This window comes from Stylophora pistillata, chromosome 8 (assembly GCF_964205215.1).
Source record: "Stylophora pistillata chromosome 8, jaStyPist1.2, whole genome shotgun sequence".
NCBI classification, from domain to species: Eukaryota; Metazoa; Cnidaria; class Anthozoa; order Scleractinia; family Pocilloporidae; genus Stylophora; species Stylophora pistillata.
In genome coordinates, this window is record NC_142526.1 from 23,508,774 (window position 1) to 23,528,539 (window position 19,766).

General features: G+C 37.9%; 3 protein-coding genes across 6 annotated transcripts in view; 2 read left to right on the plus strand and 1 right to left on the minus strand.

Moving 5' to 3' along the window:
* LOC111335571 (nucleolar pre-ribosomal-associated protein 1) overlaps nt 1-1,251 on the plus strand; it is a 34,947-nt gene extending 33,696 nt beyond the window's left edge. Inside the window, exons 37-38 of one of the 4 annotated variants that reach the window (XR_015990861.1) lie at nt 277-392; nt 771-907. Coding sequence is in view for 3 of the 4 variants with exons in the window: in XM_088730895.1 (XP_088587021.1) it covers nt 771-958 (188 nt within the window). In the remaining variant the exon portion in view is untranslated. The other 3 variants (XM_088730895.1, XM_088730896.1, XM_088730897.1) reach the window with 3 other exon arrangements.
* An 8-nt stretch (nt 1,252-1,259) lies between these two features.
* Nucleotides 1,260-16,168, minus strand: LOC111335573 (cytoplasmic tRNA 2-thiolation protein 1). Its single transcript, XM_022941510.2, has 15 exons — nt 16,019-16,168; nt 11,823-11,946; nt 11,306-11,424; nt 10,591-10,647; nt 10,022-10,079; nt 9,521-9,598; nt 9,243-9,284; nt 9,072-9,121; nt 8,606-8,670; nt 4,724-4,789; nt 3,628-3,686; nt 3,144-3,203; nt 2,725-2,812; nt 1,902-1,932; nt 1,260-1,385 (listed from the first exon to the last, which is right to left on the minus strand). Exons 1-15 carry the CDS (start codon nt 16,073-16,075, stop codon nt 1,299-1,301), a joined length of 1,041 nt encoding a protein of 346 aa, XP_022797245.1. The 5' UTR covers nt 16,076-16,168; the 3' UTR covers nt 1,260-1,298.
* LOC111335572 (DNA excision repair protein ERCC-8) lies at nt 16,157-19,422 on the plus strand. Its single transcript, XM_022941509.2, has one exon. It carries the CDS (start codon nt 16,262-16,264, stop codon nt 17,471-17,473), a length of 1,212 nt encoding a protein of 403 aa, XP_022797244.2. The 5' UTR covers nt 16,157-16,261; the 3' UTR covers nt 17,474-19,422.
* Nucleotides 19,423-19,766: the final 344 nt, after the last annotated feature.

Sequence of the window (19,766 nt, forward strand, 5' to 3'; positions counted from 1 at the left end):
TTTTCATGAAAACTGGTGACACATTGGAACTTAGCTTTTAAGATTGTGGGATACTATACCAATTTTACTCGCTTTTACTCACTTCAACCATTCCCTCTCTATTGTCACGCGGACGTCCAAACACGATCATCAATGAAGATATTCCGCTGTTCTTTACAACAGCCCCTAGGTGGGATTACGCCTTGTGCTCTAAGCTTACAACAAACGCGACTCAAAATATCTATGTACCTGACTTCCGGGTCAATTTTATCTCCTATTTGTGTTGATTGTTTATAGAAGAGCCGATGTCTGGTTCTTCCAGGCTTCTTTAATATTACTGGCCAAGGCGTGAAGAATTCCACAGAAACTCAACTCCCTCTACTTAACAAAAAACAGAGAAGTTCTTTGTTGCCGTGCGTTTTTTTAGTAATGGATTATTGATGACTTTAAAATGGCTTAAGAATAAAAAATAAAAAAATGAAGGCAGTTGAGAGAGAAACTTTGGGCGCCAAACGTTTGGAAGAACAATCATACTTAGCACTTGACTAAGGTTCCTCTGTCCCTAACGTTTTTAGCGCCAGCTATGTAATCCACCCAAGATGAAAGTGGCAACTGTTTTTTCATCATTATTTAGCCATTTCGTGGATGTTTAAAATTGTAACAAATCACTTTGCACTTGGTTAAAAGTAAATGTTTCCTTCAAAACGGAGAAATAGAGTCAGTAGTATGAAATACCCCTTGTTTTTATTCACTTCATGTTTGATAACAATCGTTTCATTTCTTTTCCACAGACTTTACCATACACGAACTGGTGTCTCTTTTATTACAAGAGTTGTGGTTGGAAAAACCCATCCCTCAGCAGTTTCTGTCAAACTTGCTCAATCAGGTTGACATTGGGTACCCTGTGGTTAATTCACTGATTCTGGCCCTTGGTGGTGTGAAATCCATTTCAAAATGGATACTAGAGGACGATGTTTGAAAGCTAGCTTCAGTTTTGCATGGTGGTGTTAGAAAAGAGCAAAATTGAACAAATGCCCCAGGTGTTTTCACTAAGTTAGGCTGCAAATGTTGAAAAAGTAACCATCAACAGCCTGGAGGTAAAAGACCACCTGAGCCTTGATGGTACTATATTGGGTGACTCCTGCCACAGATTAGAATAATCACTTTGTGGATCATTGTATTTTGGCTTCAGCTTGTCAAAAACTATCATAACAAAGAGCTTTCTATTTTACCAAGTGCTCCATGTATGGGACAATAAATGATCAAGAACTCGCTACAAGTTTTGAATTGAAGCACAATTTATTAATTTGAAATTCAGATCAAAATTCTAAAGACTTGCTACTGCTGCTGTTGTCTCTTCCAGGGTCTGGATCTGTCCCACAATCAGCACTACTCAAGACCTCAATCTAAATAAAATACAAATAAATTAACTGGCAATTTATAACTAATCATAAGACAAAAATTTAACCCCTTTGCACCTTGACATCATTGTGCATATTCTCCATACTTTTCCTAAGGTGCTGACAAGGAGAATTCATTCAACAGTCAAGAGCTCCTGTAGTAGATTATCACTTCCTCTATTCTCATAACCTTGATAGTTTGATTAATAATAATAGTATGGTATTTATATAGTGCTATTTCTATCACTATCCAATAATTGAAGGAGTGATATTGTAAGGAGAAATTAGATGCTAGTCACTCTGAAGGGTCAAGGGGTTTTAATTTAAAAAGCACTTGAAAGAGAAGTACTGCAGTGGGAAAGGCAAAATAATAAATAATAAAAATCCAAATTAAACTGGCAGCACATTATAAAATCTGTCATAGTCTTAACTGACACCTCTTGAGTTAAAGTACTTGAGGCTTTGACCAGTAGTTCAGTTTAAATTATTTACAGAAGGTTGCAATCACATAGCACCAATTACCTGGGCTTTGGTTGTTTTTCCAATTCCTAGCCTATGAGAAAAATATATGTATATCAGCCGTTAGAAATGAGGATGTTCTTATGTTGTCATCCTTTGCAAAGTTAAAAAATTTTACTAAGGCCTCTGAAGCCCTAAACAGATTTGAAACATTTTAGAAATACTAGGTATTCTGCAGGCCTTCTGAAGACCTTGGTCAAGGTAGAATGTAAGAACAATATTGCCCTTACCCTCCCCTCCCTCTTACACTAACATGACTTGCTAAGAACTCAGATTTCAAATGAAGAAGCATTATCTCCAATACTGTGTAGGTTACTCTAACACGCTGGCTGTATTGTCAGAAAACTGGACGTTTTTGGAAAAAACTCCCCTAAATCCAAATCCTGATCTGGTATTCAACCTTCAATAACTCTAGTCCAGCTAAATTAATTCTCCAGGTAATATGACTACCGTCAAACCTGTATTAAGGGGTCATCCACAGGGAATGGCCAGGTGACCACTAAATACAGGTAGACCACTTAGAGAAAGGTTCCACAGAATAGGGGTATTACAAAAAAAGATAATCAACACCACTTTATGCCATAATTCACCACTAATTGTACACAATCATGCTTGAAAATACTATCATTTTGGGAGAAAACACATGGATTAAAAATTACTTGAAAGATTTTTCTTAATTTTATTTGAGTGGTCCTCCTTTCAGTGACCATTCAATACAGGTAGAAGATGATTAAAAAAAAAAAAGGCCGTTGGGACCCAATACAGGGTGACCATGACCCCTTACCAGAGATGACCACTTGATAGAGGTACAATTACAGTGATTTACCTGGGTAAACCCTTGTTGAGCCCTTCTAGCAGCACACATGCCTTGCACAATGGTTGACTTGATATATATCCACATCTCTTACAAACACCTAATACAAAACAAATTACAGTCATCCATTTGACTTTTTCTATTGCTTGCACACACAAACAGAAACCTAATACAGCATAGAAATAAAATCTATTTGCATGTACAGTAGACTTGTAAGATACCATCACTGCAACACACATACCTCTCTTCAGTTGGGAGACCTAAGGAAGTAAAGTCTTCAAACATCCCAAGAGAGTCACACTGTTAAATGTCATCCTCCTTTCGCTGGATTGTAAGTCCAAATTATGGTATAAAATAGCATGCAGTATCACATGGGTACTGTTTTGCTCTGAAGCAGAATGTAAAATCATCATTTCTTTCATAAAGGTTACCTTGTACTGGCATCTTTACATCTTTTTTCACATACAAGCTCTCTCCAGAGTGAATTATGTCTGAAAAAAGAAAGATTACATCAAGGTATATAGTGTCATTGATAAATTCTTAATCCTAATAATCCCTAACTTCAACAAAAATAGCTGCTGTCGCTGGTAAAATTTACTTCCAGTAGTGCACTTCTTATTACCATTTAAAATCACTCGGAATTCTTGAAACTAACTGGTAAAAAATCCCCAATCTCATTTGGTTGCATCTCCTTGGTATTTCACTCAGCTAGAAGTATTATATATTTTATTTGTCTAATGCTCTTGAACTGCACAAAATTCATTATCTTTCTCATTCCATTAGTACTAAATTATTTAATTCATTTCTTGGAAGATCTACCCTCAGTTTCATGACATGCTTGCAGCCTGTTTTCATGATAATAATGATTAATTTGCCAATTCAAGTCTAATCACAGTGTATGCATATAATTATTACCAAGGATTGAACTTGGACGTATTTTCTCCAGATCTTTCAAAAATGTTCTGGCATGACCCCTGCAAGAAATGATCACTATTGAGTTGACTTTTGGGTTCTGCAAATAATTCACCTCCTCACCACAAAAAAAGTCACCATATTTTTCACAATCCAACTTAAAATACATATATCTTATTAACCAAGCGCGAGGGCTGTACTGGGAGAATATCGGCCCAAGGTCTTGACAGTACGGACCTCACTGCACTCGGTCCGTACAAAAAAGACCAAGGGCCGATATTCTTCCAGTACGGTCCCGAGCAAGCTTGGTTAATAAGAGATTTATTATACAACTGAAGTTCAAAGGGACACAAGTGCGGTATCATTCGGGACCATTCGGGACAGTGCCTGGTCCAATACTTGGAGAATATTGGACGGGCAATAGAGCATTTTGATTGGTTGATTTTAGTTATTGGCCCTCTGACTGCCCGGGTCGTGTAATAATTGTTAATTATAAACTGGTACTGACATTACCATCAATGACAGTTTAATCTAGATTGAGGCTAATTGTGTCCGAAACATTAATTTGCAGCAATTGACTAGAATGAACCTCCTATTAGATGCTTTTTGAAACAAAACAATAGAATGGAGTCCAGCTCTGGTGTTAATCACAAAGGGTCAAGAACAAGAGAGCTGTTGGATGAACATTCCATACCAGTCTAAACCCTTTCACAGCAAGCCTTTTTGTTTTTACCCCTGTGCAGGACAATTTTGGGTATTTTTACAAAGTTTGAAATAAAAAGATGTATTTAATCTTCTAAACAGTGCTAAGCTACAAAGATCAAATGTAGAATAAAAATTCATCATAATTGTTTGTAGTTCGATTGTTTTTACAATGTGCTGAAGTATTCATACCAGTACTATGTTTTGGGAAGTACTGAGTAAGTCTCTATAGCTTATGAGTAATCTGATACAAGAGGTATTCAGTATGTCCTTGTAGCAATGAAGGGGTTAAATTGTAAAGATCTGCCCACAACATGAATCTGTCTACTGAAAATCTCCCAACTGACAATATTTTGTTAACATATCACTTGCAAAGGATATGACATCACATGCTCACCTGTAGGCATTTGGAGAATAAATACACTCTGTAGAAAAGTAATCCAGTTTTTTGAAGTATGCATACCTACAAAAATGTCAATAAATTAAAAAGTTAGGAACTTTAAGTTAACGCAAAGGACAATATATTGAAACAGTAAAATTAGTAAGTGCACTTTGTAGCAATTAAGAGGAGTGAAAAAGTTGGCAAGTAAAAGAGGCAAATTATGATGGGAACACTCCTTAAAAAAACTCAGCTAATTTTCTCTTAACTGCTCATGCAACTTGTCTCCACTGACCAAAGCAAGGCTAGCTGCTAGCAAATAAAAACTGTGTAAAGTTAACTGGGCCACAGTGGTGCATAAACAAACACAGATGTAAGAAACACAAGACCATCCACAAATATTCAGTGCAGTTCAACCAAGAGTTTTACTGCAAATACAATGCACTTTGAAATAAACAATAACCATTCCACAATGGAGAAAACAATCAACTAGCCCATACATACTAATTAGGGAGATGCCTCTACTGTTAGACATGTCTGGTTGGTTTATTCAGACTAGTCTAGGTCTGGCCATAGACTAGTCTTATACTAGTTTTTTGTGCAGTATATTTTGGTCCCCTTGTCTTTGAGCTGCACTGTATAATGTCGTTGGAATTTTTGCTCCTTATTTTACAAATGTGGTAAGGTAAGATAAAGTCTGTTTACGAGCCAGTGGCCCATCAGGCCAGTGGTTAACTCCGGTTTCTGTAGCATGAAGCAACATGTGACCTCTCACGCGAAAACGTACACTAACGGCTATCCGTTCGAAGGCGTTTTGCCGTTCACTTGCCGTTCACCAGCCGTTCAAAAAAATTTGCATCCGTTCGCACGGCCAGGGTTATCCGTTCAAAAAAAACTTGCATCCGTTCGCACGGCTTGTGTTATCCGTTCAAAAAAAATTTGCATCCGTTCCCGCGGCTTGGGTTATCCGTTCAAAAAAAACTTGCAACCGTTCGCACGGCTTGTGTTATCCGTTCAAAAAAATTAGCATCCGTTCGCACGGCTTGGGTCATCCGTTCAAAAAAATATAGTATCCGTTCGCACGGCTTGGGTTATCCGTTCAAAAAAAACTTGCATCCGTTCGCACGGCTTGTGTTATCCGTTCAAAAAAATTTGCATCCGTTCGTACTGCTGGTGTTATCCGTTCCAAAAAACTAATAATTATTGGTTCAGCCGGTTACCCCTTGGGAAAAGTAATTAAAATTCAACAGTTCGCACGGCTGGGGTTTCGGCCGTCCGTTCAGAAAAATTCTCAACTGTTGTTCATCAGTTCAGAAAAATGCTTAGCCGCATAAACAAGTTCTGTAGCAGACGTGCTTTGAAGTTTGCAATTTTCTCTTGTAATATTTTTTGAGAAGAGTTTGTTCTGAGAGGTCTGAGGACCTCCCCTTAAATAAGATTTTTTTTAACACCTTGCGGGTGACAGGAACTAAAGTGTGTATTCCGAAATGCTGTTTAAAATGAGTACACACATCAAGGACTGTGTCTTTTTCGAATCGTTCGACTTTGTAGATGTGGGTGTCCTGGAATGTTGTTTCCTTATCGGAAATTTCAGCCGTCAACTGAAATGAGCAATCTGTTCCTGGAAGTTTATAGCAATTTTTTTTTAACTGTATCGATCGTTACATCATCTTGAGTGTTTTCAGCTTGTGCCGCGCGCGTTGATTCGATCGTACATCAGTTCTTAAGGTTCAGTGTTGTAGCTGTTGCGGGTCGCTTTCTTCTCTTTATTTCAGTCTTAAAACGACGGATTTCACGTTAATGGAAGCGCATAATCGCATTTACTTTTTCTTGCTCCATGTTCTAACGGATTTGATTTACTTCTGCGTGCCTTTGTAAAGCCTTGATTAAAATCATTTTCCGGTGTTATTTTGGCCCTCGCCCTATATTGTAGGGTTTCTGGGCATTTAGGCCTTTTACCGATGAACGTGAGCAAGCCACTAGCCAACGCTTACACTTTGCCAAGTCTCGCAAAGGTTTTGGGAAAGGAATGAATACTTTCTTCCCCTATTCCTCTAACTCTTTGATTGATTTTTGCCTTTTATCGGCACATCTTGAGTCTGTCTTACACTCATGCCAACAACAGTGTTTGGTACCAACCATGCCACTTCCTTTAAGAACGCTAACTCTTTTTAGTGAAATTTCCTGTTGTTTTCTTTCAATTTGATTGCGCGGCTCTCAGAGCTTGCGAAGTTTTCTCTAAACATTGCAGTAAATAAATTTGTCAAAAGTAAGAAATTCTTGAAATTACGGCTGTTTCCTTGATGAGATTTACCGATCAAATTTCGTTGTATTGTTGTTTCAGTTTACGATCGCTCGTTCGATAGATTGATTGACTGTCAGAATAATCGTTATTTTCGTCATTGATTGTGGTTCGTGGTCGATTGCTTTTCAAGAATAAAGATTCGTGCAAGCAGTCAACTTTGGGTTGTCATTTCGATCAGTAAAATAGTCCCAAACACCTCGTTAACCGCGTTTTGGAGCGACACTCCCTTGAACTTTAGAATTTAGATTTTGGTCGCCGTAAACGCTACACAATCCGTCAGTCAGTTAAGTGTGCAATCTCCTCCTACAATTTGTTTCTCGCTCACGTTTGCCGCCGTGTATAAATAGCCATTTAGTCCTTTGGCCTAATTACTCCCCCAGAGATTACACTTTGTTTCGGTGTTTCAGGCTTGTTTTTATTTCATGTAAGAAAGCAACTGCTTCATTTACGCGAAAGGTCACGTCCAAAAATATCTCTTCAATGAAGCGCCAAGGTGTTATGATACGGGCAACAAAGTTGAATGCTTGGATGTTGGCCAGTATGACTAAGTCGAGTTCGCCATGTGATAGTTCCATACAGTTATTCAAATTTACAAGTACAGCTGCTTCCGAGAATTGTTGAGAACAATGACCACCTTTAATGCCCCGAGAACATCCGCATCCAGCTTGAAGAAACTGTTTCACTTTCCCCACGATTTCCTCTTTGTCAATTAATAACTCAACTTGATCGCCTTCATCCATTTTGGATCAACCGTTCAAAAATTTGCCACAGCCGTTCGGCCGTTCACCGTCAGCCGTTCAAAATTTTTCTACAGCCATTCAGCCGTTCACTGTCAGCCGTTCAGCCGTTCACTGTCAGCCGTTCAGCCGTTCACTGTCAGCCGTTCAGCCGTTCACCGTCAGCCGTTCAAAACTTTTCCTCAGCCGTTTACCGTGAGCCGTGAGCCGTTCAAAAATTTTCCACAGCCGTTCAGCCGTTCACTTTGGACCGTTCAAAAATTTTTTTCAGCCGCTCAGCCGTTCACTTTGAGCCGTTCAAAATTTTTCTTCAGCCGTTCATGTTAGCCGTTTCAATCGCCTTGGCCATCCGTTTGTCATCCGTTCACTAGCCGTGCGTTTTGCCGTTCGAACGGATAGCCGTTACGTTTTCGCGTGAGAGGTCACTTACTAGGAGTATTTCTATTCCCCCCTGGATGGGATGCCAGTCCATCACAGGGTTACCCCCCAGCATTAAATTTGCCGGTACCCATTTAAACACCTGAGTGAAGAGAGGCACTGTGAGAGTAAAGTGTGTTGCCCAAGAACACAACACAATGTCCCCAGCTGGGGCTCAAACCCAGACCACTCGATCCAGAGTCGAGCGCACCAATCACGAGGCCACCGTGCCTCCACATTTTACAAATGTGAGAGATGCCCAATTGTTAGTGCACCAGACTCTAGGTTGAGATGTCTTGTGCATAATTAACATCAAAGATGTAAATCATTAGCATATTTAGTTCTTGGTGTTTGTTGTCATTCCCAATATCATTGTGTGCATTTGCTTTTCTTTTTTTTTGAATACTGTGCAAAGAAACACAACCAAAAAATCATACTTACATTACTATTTCCTTTTCATAAGTGTACTTGAATGGTTTGCAGCGTGGTATTAGGCCTTCTGTACCCTAAGTTAAAAAAAAAAAAATAGAAAGCTCCATTTTAGATGTGTATACAAACTGTATTTCCTCAAATAAGCGCCGTGACTTTAATAAGCACCCTTCCCCAAGCTTTAATGTCAAACAAGAACCCCCCCCCCCACACCTTCTTAAATAGAGATACAAGTCAAACCTGTTTCTATTGCCATTATATTTACAACTTATTAGGCTTCAATCACGGCAGAATTGGCACAGAAGAACAATACACAGGCCTCCCTCCCCTTTCCAGACAATTTTTTTTAAAATTAAAAATAAACACCCATGCACTCACTCAACAAAATACTGTTAAGTAACAAACAAATAACAATGCAAAAAAAAAGACAGAGAAAATGTGAAGCTAGTTTGATAGATAAAAAAACATGTAGTTTTACCGTGACAATAGCAGTACATCTTCTCAGTCGAGCTATGTCCCCTCGTAAAACTAAAGTAACATTGAAATTTTTACACAAGTCATTCAATTATCATAAAATAAATTAATGAAATAATGTTTCAATGAAGTAGCAAGTCTGACACTTAAACAAATTTTTTTTTTCTGTAATTACTGTTCATAATGACGGTTTCTGCTATATCATCTGCATTGTGACCTGCAAACAAAGTAAAATTAAGAAAAATTGTTATCATTTCATGAAAGTCCTAAAAAGTCAGCTTGAATGAATATTTCCACATCACTGATGAAAGAAACATTAAGACTATGTAATAAAAGTTTTGGTTTCAAAGCCAACAAATAATGTTTAGAAGAAAATAATTCCCATCATGCTTGATGTTGAGCAGAGTAATTTTCAGTTATGAATTTACATGATTGTACAAAAAAAATTCTTACCTGTTACTATTTTATCAACCTTTAAGGCCATCGCTCCTCTGTCTAGAGCCTGACGTCTAAAAACTCCACAAAATGTACCTGGAATAATTTGCGTTTAAAAACCACAGAATATATCTATAATCTTGAAAATATTAAATAACTTTGAAAACAGATTCTTATAACCCTGACATCTAAAGATTCTATAAACTATGAAATGCAAGCCATGAACATGCAACAAGCCACAAAAAGTAAGACAGCCTTATAATGACATGTTGTGGTATGATAAAAAATCTTTAAGAAGCTTCCTGAAAGATATCATTTACAACAAGTAGATTGTATCAATCCAAGCATGACAGCCTTTCAGTAAGCAACAACTTTTGATGTGTTATTTCCAGGAAAAGAATTCATCAAAACCTGACATTTATGTTAGCTATTGTTTCATGTGCTAGCAATTAAATTTTGTCCAAAATGTTGTCAGTTATTAATAATAATAATCATCATCATCGTCATCATCATACTTACAGTTATTTTTTAGTCCAATCTGTTTGACAATAGCATCCATGGTCCAGCCATAGAGTTCCTAACGATGATGGATATTTAATATTCTTTACAAGCTGTACTATTCTCTTATCTTCCACAGATACATGAACATGAAGGCTTTTTCTACTTTAAATAACTGAATTAAAAAATACAGAAACCAGACATAAGATCAGTGGTTGATGCAATGACAAATGGAAGAATTAGATTTCTGCCACTACAAATCGAAGTCTTGTCTCCTTGAACTACGAGGAACCAGATGTATCAATTTATAATAAATTTCCAATTTTACTGACAAGGAGAACTTGTTTTTAAAAAAGAGGAGCTTCTTTCATTGGTGATCATTTCCTTTATTCCCATGACTTTTACAATTGATTCAAGGATGATACCATAACGAAAAATAGGAAGCCAGTCACTATTAGTCATTAAAGGGTTTTAAAGTAACAGGAGAATATTCTCTATGTCTTAGGTAAAAAAAAATAGCACAGACTAACAATGCAAACTGTAAAACTGTTACACTAAGCTGTATCAGTAATTATTAGGCCCCTTCTCACCTCATAAGAGACAATCTTCAATGGCAACTCATACTGCATTTCATTTCTCTTAACCGTCTGCAAAAAGACGAATTCTGATTTTAATCATTTGAAATGATTATTTTTTGCTGCCTTTTTTAACCATTACAGACCATGAATCAATCTTATGTCAGGTGTTCATCCACACTGTTCATGCAAGATGATCTACACAGGTAACATCAGCAAGGCTGTGCTCTAAGAAAAATTGAAGGGAGCCCAGTGCCCTGAAACCGTGAAATCCAGGGTGCCCAGCAAATACTTTTCATGAAAAAAAACTAAGATTCCTGAGTCAATCAAGAGCAAAAGTAAGGCACCAAGGGCCACTGGGTGCTGCTTCACCAAAGCCCTGATCAGTATCCAATACTCTCCATACTCTACTCTATAAACTTCCTTTGGCATTTATAAAGAGAATTCATTCAACAATTCAAGGTTCTTAGGTTTGCAATCATTTCCTTCATTCCCATGATCTTAGAAATTAGATGCTGGTTATCCTTAAGGTTCAAAGGGTCTCAGTCTTGTAAGGTTAAGCAAGTTAAATTGCAAATAAATCACATGAATATATAACTTCAAACAAGTTACATGAAATTGCATCTTAAATGATTGTATAGTAAAAGTATTTATCAAATCCCAATTGTCCCCTTTGTACAAAAATGACTCTATCTAACTCCATTCCCTTCAGTGCTTTATATGTTCTTACCTCTAAAGAATCATCTCTGTAACCAGTTATTCCTTCATCCACAGACAATAAAATCAACTTCAATCCATAGTTGTATTCTTGGTTGAGCTTTTTAAGTATGTATGCCAACACTGTAGAATCTGCAGAAAACACAACAGTGCTTACATCAGTGGCAGATCCAGTTCTTTAGCCAAAGAGGACACATGGTTTTTTTGCGTGTGTACACCTGCTGGCTTTTCTTCTTTCTGCATTTTTTTAACCCAAAATAAGAGGGGGAGGCTGGGCCCTCTGCACCCCTGCCCTAGATCCACTACTGTACATCAAAATGTCTCGCTAACCCAGTTTGAGGTCCCTCCTGTAATTTACAAAGCACAGTGGCCATAAATACTGCTGAAAAAAACAAGGTTCCATAACTTAGAGTACAGACCAAGAAAGCGAGGTCAGTAAGATATTTATCATACATATATCTCTGGGTTCAAGAGAGGGGGAAAAAAGAAAAAAAACCCTGACATGAAATTGCAATGTTGATTGTACTTACCTTTCCCACCTGATGCACCAATAGCAACAACTTGACCTTTTGAAAACAGTTTATTAGAAATTATTGTGTGGTGGACTTCTGTCTCGAATGTGACAAAGAAGCAATTCTTGCACAAAGCATCACCCTGTAACAGAATAACAAACCAACAGACTAAATTACCAACAACTCACTCTTCACTGTTATTATAAATATAATACTTGGCAGCAGGTGTTGGGACAAAGTGCATTAGTTTGTGATTGGGAGGTGTGATAGTCTCCCCAGTCTTGCGAGAAGGGTAGATTCAGAAATTCATTACAAAGATATTGAAAAGATTGTGGTAATAGCATTTTCTTTTCATAAATCAAGGTAATAACCTCAGCTGATCAGTATATCAATTCTTAATAGCTATTTTGATTATAATGGCACATTAATATGTGATTGTATATTAGGAAGGTGGGTTCAAACAGGGATTGAACAATTTTGCTTGTCATTTGTGCCGTGAAATATTTTTAATTAGTGCCAGTACATTGAAGCCTATTCTTCAAAACAATAAACTGACAACAATAGAAAAACAAAAGGCATACCTCATACATACTAATGAGGTCAAAGCTTATGCATGAACACTTGAAATTTTGATGCACACATTTTTTTTATGGGCACTTGCATGGAATTTTCTGCATGTTTTATAAGCATTTTTTGGTTAAGGTATGCACCAGCACTACTGTATATTGAAATAGTGTGGAGAAGTTACAAGTTGATCACTTCTGGGGATAAAACCCTGAAAAAAAACACCTTAAAATGGGAAGAGAAGAGGGAGTAAAACATATCCCTCTTCCCGGCCTAAATTTATCCAGTGTCTCATTTGATTTTTCTATAAGGTATGCACCAGCACTACTGTATGTTGAAATAGTGTGGAGAAGTTACAAGTTGATCACTTCTGGGGGTAAAACGCTAAAAAAAAGCACCTTAAAATGGGAAGAGAAGAGGGAGTAAAACATATCCCTCTTCCTGGCCTAAATTTATCCAGTGTCTCATTTGATTTTTCTATAAGGTATGCACCAGCACTACTGTATATTGAAATAGTGTGGAGAAGTTACAAGTTGATCACTTCTGGGGTAAAACGCTAAAAAAAGCACCTTAAAATGGGAAGAGAAGAGGGAGTAAAACATATCCCTCTTCCCGGCCTAAATTTATCCAGTGTCTCATTTGATTTTTCTATACTTGTGCTCTACCCTTCCAAGCAAATTTCCAGTTCCAGCATTCAAAATAAAATTTAATGGCTTTTTGCTTTAAGTTAAAATGTTAACAATTCAAGGTAGAAAACAACTTGTGGAAACATAATCCTTAATTAGGAGTAACTTAGGTGTCATGGAGTAACCATCATGCACAACAGAACTAAGAAATTCGACCAGCATGAAAATCATCATTACATCTGACAACCTTCGTTACCGAAACCGGCCGGTTTGAAAAGTGGATAGCACATGACATGGTTTGATGCTACTCTGCTTTAAAGATTTAGTGAATGTAACCAAATTACAATTTGTTGACCCAACATTTCGACACCCTTGTCTAGTGCCTTCATCAGGGATGATCTGATCGATGCAACCAGAGGTCCTTTATGTGCTCACTAATTAGCTGCCATTTTTTCTGAAAAGGTGTAAATAGGTGTCAGGTAGTAAGTGGAGTGTAGGCAGAGTTGATACGCTAAGCTTCCAAACAAAGGCGCTGATGGTAGCGGCAATTAATGATTATAATTTTAGAATCATCCCACCCAATTGTATGGTTAGTTAGGAATGTGCACTCCAACAAAGCGGAATTTTCTTTTTTGCAAAAGAAGACCGCTTTCTGATGCTCTTTCCAACGTGTACCAAACTGGCGTTTGGTCTGTCTGATATACTCGTGATCACAGTCATTGCACAGAACAGAATAGATAGCATTGGTACATTGTTCTTTTGCAACAGGATCCTTCGGTTTGTCAAAAATATTCCCAAACGTCTATAAAGGTTTTTAAGCAACTTTAACGTTGTGGCTATTCAAAATTCTCTTCATGGGCTCCATACGCGTATGTAACACCCTGGATGTAAGAAATAACAGCAAAACCAAGCGCCGGTTCCTTCTCATCAGGAGTGTTACTAATTGTAACTGGTTTCTTCAAGCAGTTACAGAGAAATGTTTCGGTGTAGTCATTTGCCTTTAAAATATCGGAAACATACTTTCTCTCCTCAACCTTGGAATCAAGTGAAGACGCAACAGTAGACAGTTATAGCTCTCCTAAGTGGATGTGTCAAAAACGAAGACCCAAAAACGAAGACCTAAGACCTAAGACCCACTGGTCTAAAATGAAGACCCTGTGGTCTAAAACGAAGACCCTGTGGTCTAAAACGAAGACCCTGTGGTCTAAAATGAAGACCCTGTGGTCTAAAACGAAGACCCTGTGGTCTAAAACAAAGACCCACTGGTCTGAAACGAAGACCCACTGGTCTAAAACGAAAACCCTGTGGTCTAAAATGAAGACCCTGTGGTCTAAAACGAGGACCCTGCGGTCTAAAACGAAGACCCTGTGGTCTAAAACAAAGACCCACTGGTCTAAAACGAAGATCCATTGTTCTAAAAACCTTTTTTTCAAGGAAAGGCTATACACTAAGCTAAAATGCTCTCATTTCTGTAGCGCATAAATTAAAATGTTATCTTAGCGCACGACTAACTTGACAGTTACGTTATCTCGGTCGGTACAACACATGTCAAATTGTGTAATGCAATTAAACTCTAAGAATATACAAATATATGTTTTAGGGCCTGTTCGCACTACACCGAAAAATTTGGTTTAGTACTTGCAAAAAAATTGAAATTTTGTAACAGTGAATTTTTTTTTGCAATATAGCGTTCGCACTTAAGACATGCAAATTATTTGTGTTACCACAAATGTCAATCAATTGAAATAAGAACGGAGACTTTGTGACAGTGCGTTTCCTTTGATGTCGTTCCCGGTCAAAGGCTGTCGCAAAGGCTTTCTTCAGCATGAGGAAATGTCTCATACTTTGAACTTTTCCTCTTGCCAGAGGTTTTTGCACTTTCGATGCTTTCTTCAGAATTTAATTGCGTTACACAATTTGACACATGTTGTACTGACTGAGATAACGTAACTGTTAAGTTGGTCGCGCTTTCAGATGATATTTTAATTTATGCACTACAGAAAAGAGAGCATTTTAGCTTAGTGTATGGCCTTTCCTTGGGAAAAAAAAAGTTTTTAGAACAATGGATCTTCGTTTTAGAGCAGTGGGTCCTCGTTTTAGACCAGAGTATTAAAGTCTCCAGGATCCGTAAAAGCCGAATCCTTCCCAACAATACCTGAAGTAACTGACGACTAGTCATATTCAGGTTTTGCATGGCAAGCAAACAGCAAAGAAGGGCGATTAAAACATTTCACGGAGGCATTTTGCTTTGCGACAGCCTTTGACCGGGAACGACATCAAAGGAAACGCACTGCCACGAAGTCTTGGTACCTATTTTGATTGATTGACATTTGTGGGTACACAAATAATTCGCACGTCTGAAGTGCGAACGCTATATTACGAAAAAAAATTCGCTGTTACAAAATTTTCAATTTTTTTGCAAGTACCAACCAAATTTTTCGGTGTAGTACGAACAGGCCCTAAAACGTATATTTCTATATTCTTAGAATTTAATTGCGTTACACAATTTGACACGTGTTGTACCGACTGAGATAACGTAATTGTCAAGTTGGTCGCGCGCTAAGGTAACATTTTAATTTATGCGCTACAGAAATGAGAGCATTTTAGCTTAGTGTATAGCCTTTCCTTGGAAAAAGCGGTTTTTAGAACAATGGATCTTTGTTTTAGACCAGTGGGTCTTTGTTTTAGACCAGTGGGTCTTTGTTTTAGACCAGTGGGTCTTTGTTTTAGACCAGTGGGTCTTCGTTTTAGACCAGTGGGTCTTCGTTTTAGACCACAGGGTCTTCATTTTAGACCACAGGGTCTTCGTTTTAGACCACAGGGTCTTCGTTTTAGACCAGTGGGTCTTTGTTTTAGACCACAGGGTCTTCGTTTTAGACCAGCGGGTCTTAGGTCTTAGGTCTTCGTTTTTGGGTCTTCGTTTTCGACACATCCCTCCTGAGTAAAGTTTTAGCTGCAAACTTTTTATGGCACATTCTAAAATTTCGAAACAGTAATTAGTTGAAAAAAATCATGATTCCTTACCGTTTTTGGTCGCTTTAGAATTGCTTTGCTGCCACAGATCTTGCAAGAAAGAGGCATCCTTACTACCTACTAACTATGATCTGACTAGACGCGAGACATGTCCGCCATGATGGTTTGTTTGTCGTACCCAGTTTCCCTCTGCCACACAACGAAATCTCAACAAAGCCTGCTTGATTTGTGCTTATTCAACAACTTTCGCTTTTCCCCCGGCAGGAACCTGTTGGAAATCTTTCCCAACTTCAAATGATTCAGTCTCTGTACAAGAGAGAACAAGCGAGATGTACTACCTATCGCTTTTCCCAGGCCGAACGAACTAAACGTGTGCGATCTCTGAAACTCAGTCAAAATGGCGAGATTGAATCGGTCCACAAAACGGGGATCAAATGTATTGATATCGATATAGGCGAGGGAAAATACTTGTTATCCTCGAGTTCAAATGGCGAAATCGCAATTCATGATATAGAGGATTGTTTCTACCAAAACGTTTTTAAATGTCAGACGGTCGCCAAAGTAGAGAGGACACTGAAAGACAGTCACAAACTCAGCGTAGAAACTGTTCAGTGGTACCCGAATGACACAGGAATGTTTTTATCAAGTTCAGTCGATACGACGCTTCGAGTTTGGGACACAAACGCTCTCGAAGTTGTGGAGAATTTTCAGCTTGAAGGCATTGTGTACCATCACCAAATGCCAAAGAATGCTAGAAAACATTGCTTAGTCGCAACAGCGTGTGAGGACTCTAGAGTTTATCTTTGCGATTTGAAATCTGGTTCTGCGATTCACATCCTAAAGGGGCATTCAGAAGCAGTTATTTCTCTAGCGTGGTCACCAAGAAATGAGTACCTTTTAGCTACAGGTAGCTGTGACAACAAGGTGCTTTTGTGGGATGTGCGAAAGGCTGTTGGAAGTATACTCTCACTAGATCAGCACAATGGCAAAGCTGGTTCCAGATCTTCAACAATAAACACAGCTCATAATGGCCATGTGAATGCCATTTCCTTTTCACCGGATGGATTATACTTATTAACTTTTGGAACAGATGATCGGCTAAGGTTGTGGGACACATTCACTGGAAAGAACACACTTGTTAACTTTGGTCGAGTTCACAATCCCAGTCAGAAATCTGTCAAGCTTTGTCTATCCAATGGAACTTCTAATGAAGTGGCATTTGTTCCTTCAGGGAACAAGATAGAAGTGTTTGAAGTTGTTACTGGAAAGCATGTTGCTACTTTCAGTGGTCATTATAACAATGTTAATTGTTGTGTATTTCATCCATATTTTCAAACTCTCTTTAGTGGAGCAAATGATACAAACATATTAGTTTGGCTCCCCGAGATGAATCGTAGTACCTGGGATGAAAACAGTAAGGTGACAGAAGCTGATAACAGTGTTACAGAACAACTTGGTAATCCTTGTCAGGATTCTTGGAGTAGTGATGAGGAGACAACAGAATAAGCTTAGGTAAAAAAAAAGGTACTAAAAGCCATGTAGTGGTGAATTTGAAAAAAGAAAATAGAGCTACAGTTAATAGGTTCAACTAGGTTAGAGCACATCAAACACTAAAATTATTATAAAATAAATGAGATACAACAAGCACCCTAAGTGGTCAAAAACCTATCATTTACCGCACCAGTAAACCCATAGAAAATTTAAACATTAAAAGTTTACTTTATAAAGGCAACAGAGTTAAAAGTTTACTTTATAAAGGCAACAGACTGCATCAGCATAATAATCCACTTGAGTTGTTCAGAGAACACTCAAGTAGTTTACAAATCACCAGCCAGAGACATAGAGGATATTACATGGCCGCACCTGGATACAAATTTTATCTTCTCGTGCTGAAAGTATCTCTCACGAGTGAGCTGCACGTATCTCGCGTATCTCTTGTATCTCGTGAGAGATACTTTCAGCACGAGAAGATAAAATTCGTATCCCCAAGCGGCCATGTAATGTTCTGTTTATTATATAGATACTGATGAAATTTCCACAGAAAAGACAACGTTTTTTATTCATTTTCGAAACAGCAATTGGGTAATTATGTTGGTAACCATGGCCACACCAATATCCTCACGCATGAAAGATAAAAATAGTATCTTCACTGCATGCAGTGAAGATATGATTTTTTAATAAAAGGAGAAATCCTGGTATTTCATCAGTATCTACATAATAAAAGTGATTTACAAATTTTTGTTGTAGAAACCAATAGAAAGTGCTGCCTATCATGTAAAAGATTTATGGTGATTTACCATGACACTTAATAAACTATGAACACCAGGAATATTTGTAGAGTGTTACTGTATTTCTGGAAAAGGGTGACGTGCAAGCAGCATCAGTATTTATTTTGTGATTTTGTGGGTAATTCCCCTGTGACTCAAACTTTATAATTTGGATTTGAGATCAAATTTGCTAAGATCATATTTTGCATAATTTTATGTAGTATTTTAGTTCATGAATTTACAAGTGTAAATTATCTTGCAAGCAATCAAAAATATTCTTAAGTAGTCACAGTATTTTATTTTGATTGTAAATAAAAGTTTGAGTCATTAGCTCAATGGATAGAGCGCTGGACTGTTGTGCGGGAGGTCGAGGGTTCGAGCCCCGGCCGGACCAACACTCAGGGTCTTAAAATAATTGAGAAGAATTTGCTACCTTTCTATAACATCAAGAAATGGTTAGATATTCTAGTCTTCTCGGATAGGGACGAATAAATGGAGGTCCCGTCTCCTGCAGGGTTGGGGTAGGAGACGTTAATTTCCCACACACGAGATTACTGTGTGATGGATGTCCTCCCCTGGGGTGGGATGGGTGGGATATAGGGCGCACTTAATTTGGAGCCTCGCTCTGTTGTGCGACCCTCACCACACTCTGGTGAAAGTGATTAAATAAACATTAGCACTTATATTCATTGCAAGTTACCTAACCATTATCTTAGTGGCTGTAAGTTGTCATAGTGTTATATATACCAAAAAAAAACACCAAAATATCACTTCAAACTGAGGTGTGAAGGAATTAATACTGTCTTTGAATGTTTATTAATGTTTTACTCTAAATGACCAGCATGAAAATTTTTCTACACAAAACTTTTACTAAAGTGAACAAACTAGGTTTTCATATGGTATTTGTTTCAAAAAAAAGTCATTGACTTATTCAAAATGAATCTTGGATTGAGCTCTTTAAGGTTTAAACAGTATGTCGGCAAAGCGACTGATGGTGTTGGCAAAGTGACCAAGGGTGTCGATGAAGGGAACAAGGATGTAGTGCAAAGTGACTGATAAATCGCCGGGTTGACCAAAGACTGCTTTTGGCAAGTTGACTGATGGTGTCTGATTAAGGTGGCTCGTACCAGTTTTCATCTTTTTGATGGTTTGTAACTTTGAAAGAATAAAACAGAAAGACTGACCAAGGCCAGTTGAACACTTTTACGGGGTTGAATTATATAATCATTGGTTATCCAAAAATAGGTGTCATTTTGTCACTAGCAGTTTCCATGGCAATGCTTTCATAGGCTTATTCAGACGCATTTTTCAGCTTGTAGCTTAAATAATTTGAAAACTAACCCAGTGACCCCATGATTTTTTTCAGTGATTGCTTTTGGCACTTGAAAAGGAAAATGCACAAAGATTTTTAAAAAATTCTACAGAGTGGAATTTCGGAAAATCAAGAAAAAAGGCAATTTTCAGACATTGCAAATTTCCTTCCGTACAATTTTCTAGTTTATTTTCTGATGATTCCTTTCAACGTTATTATC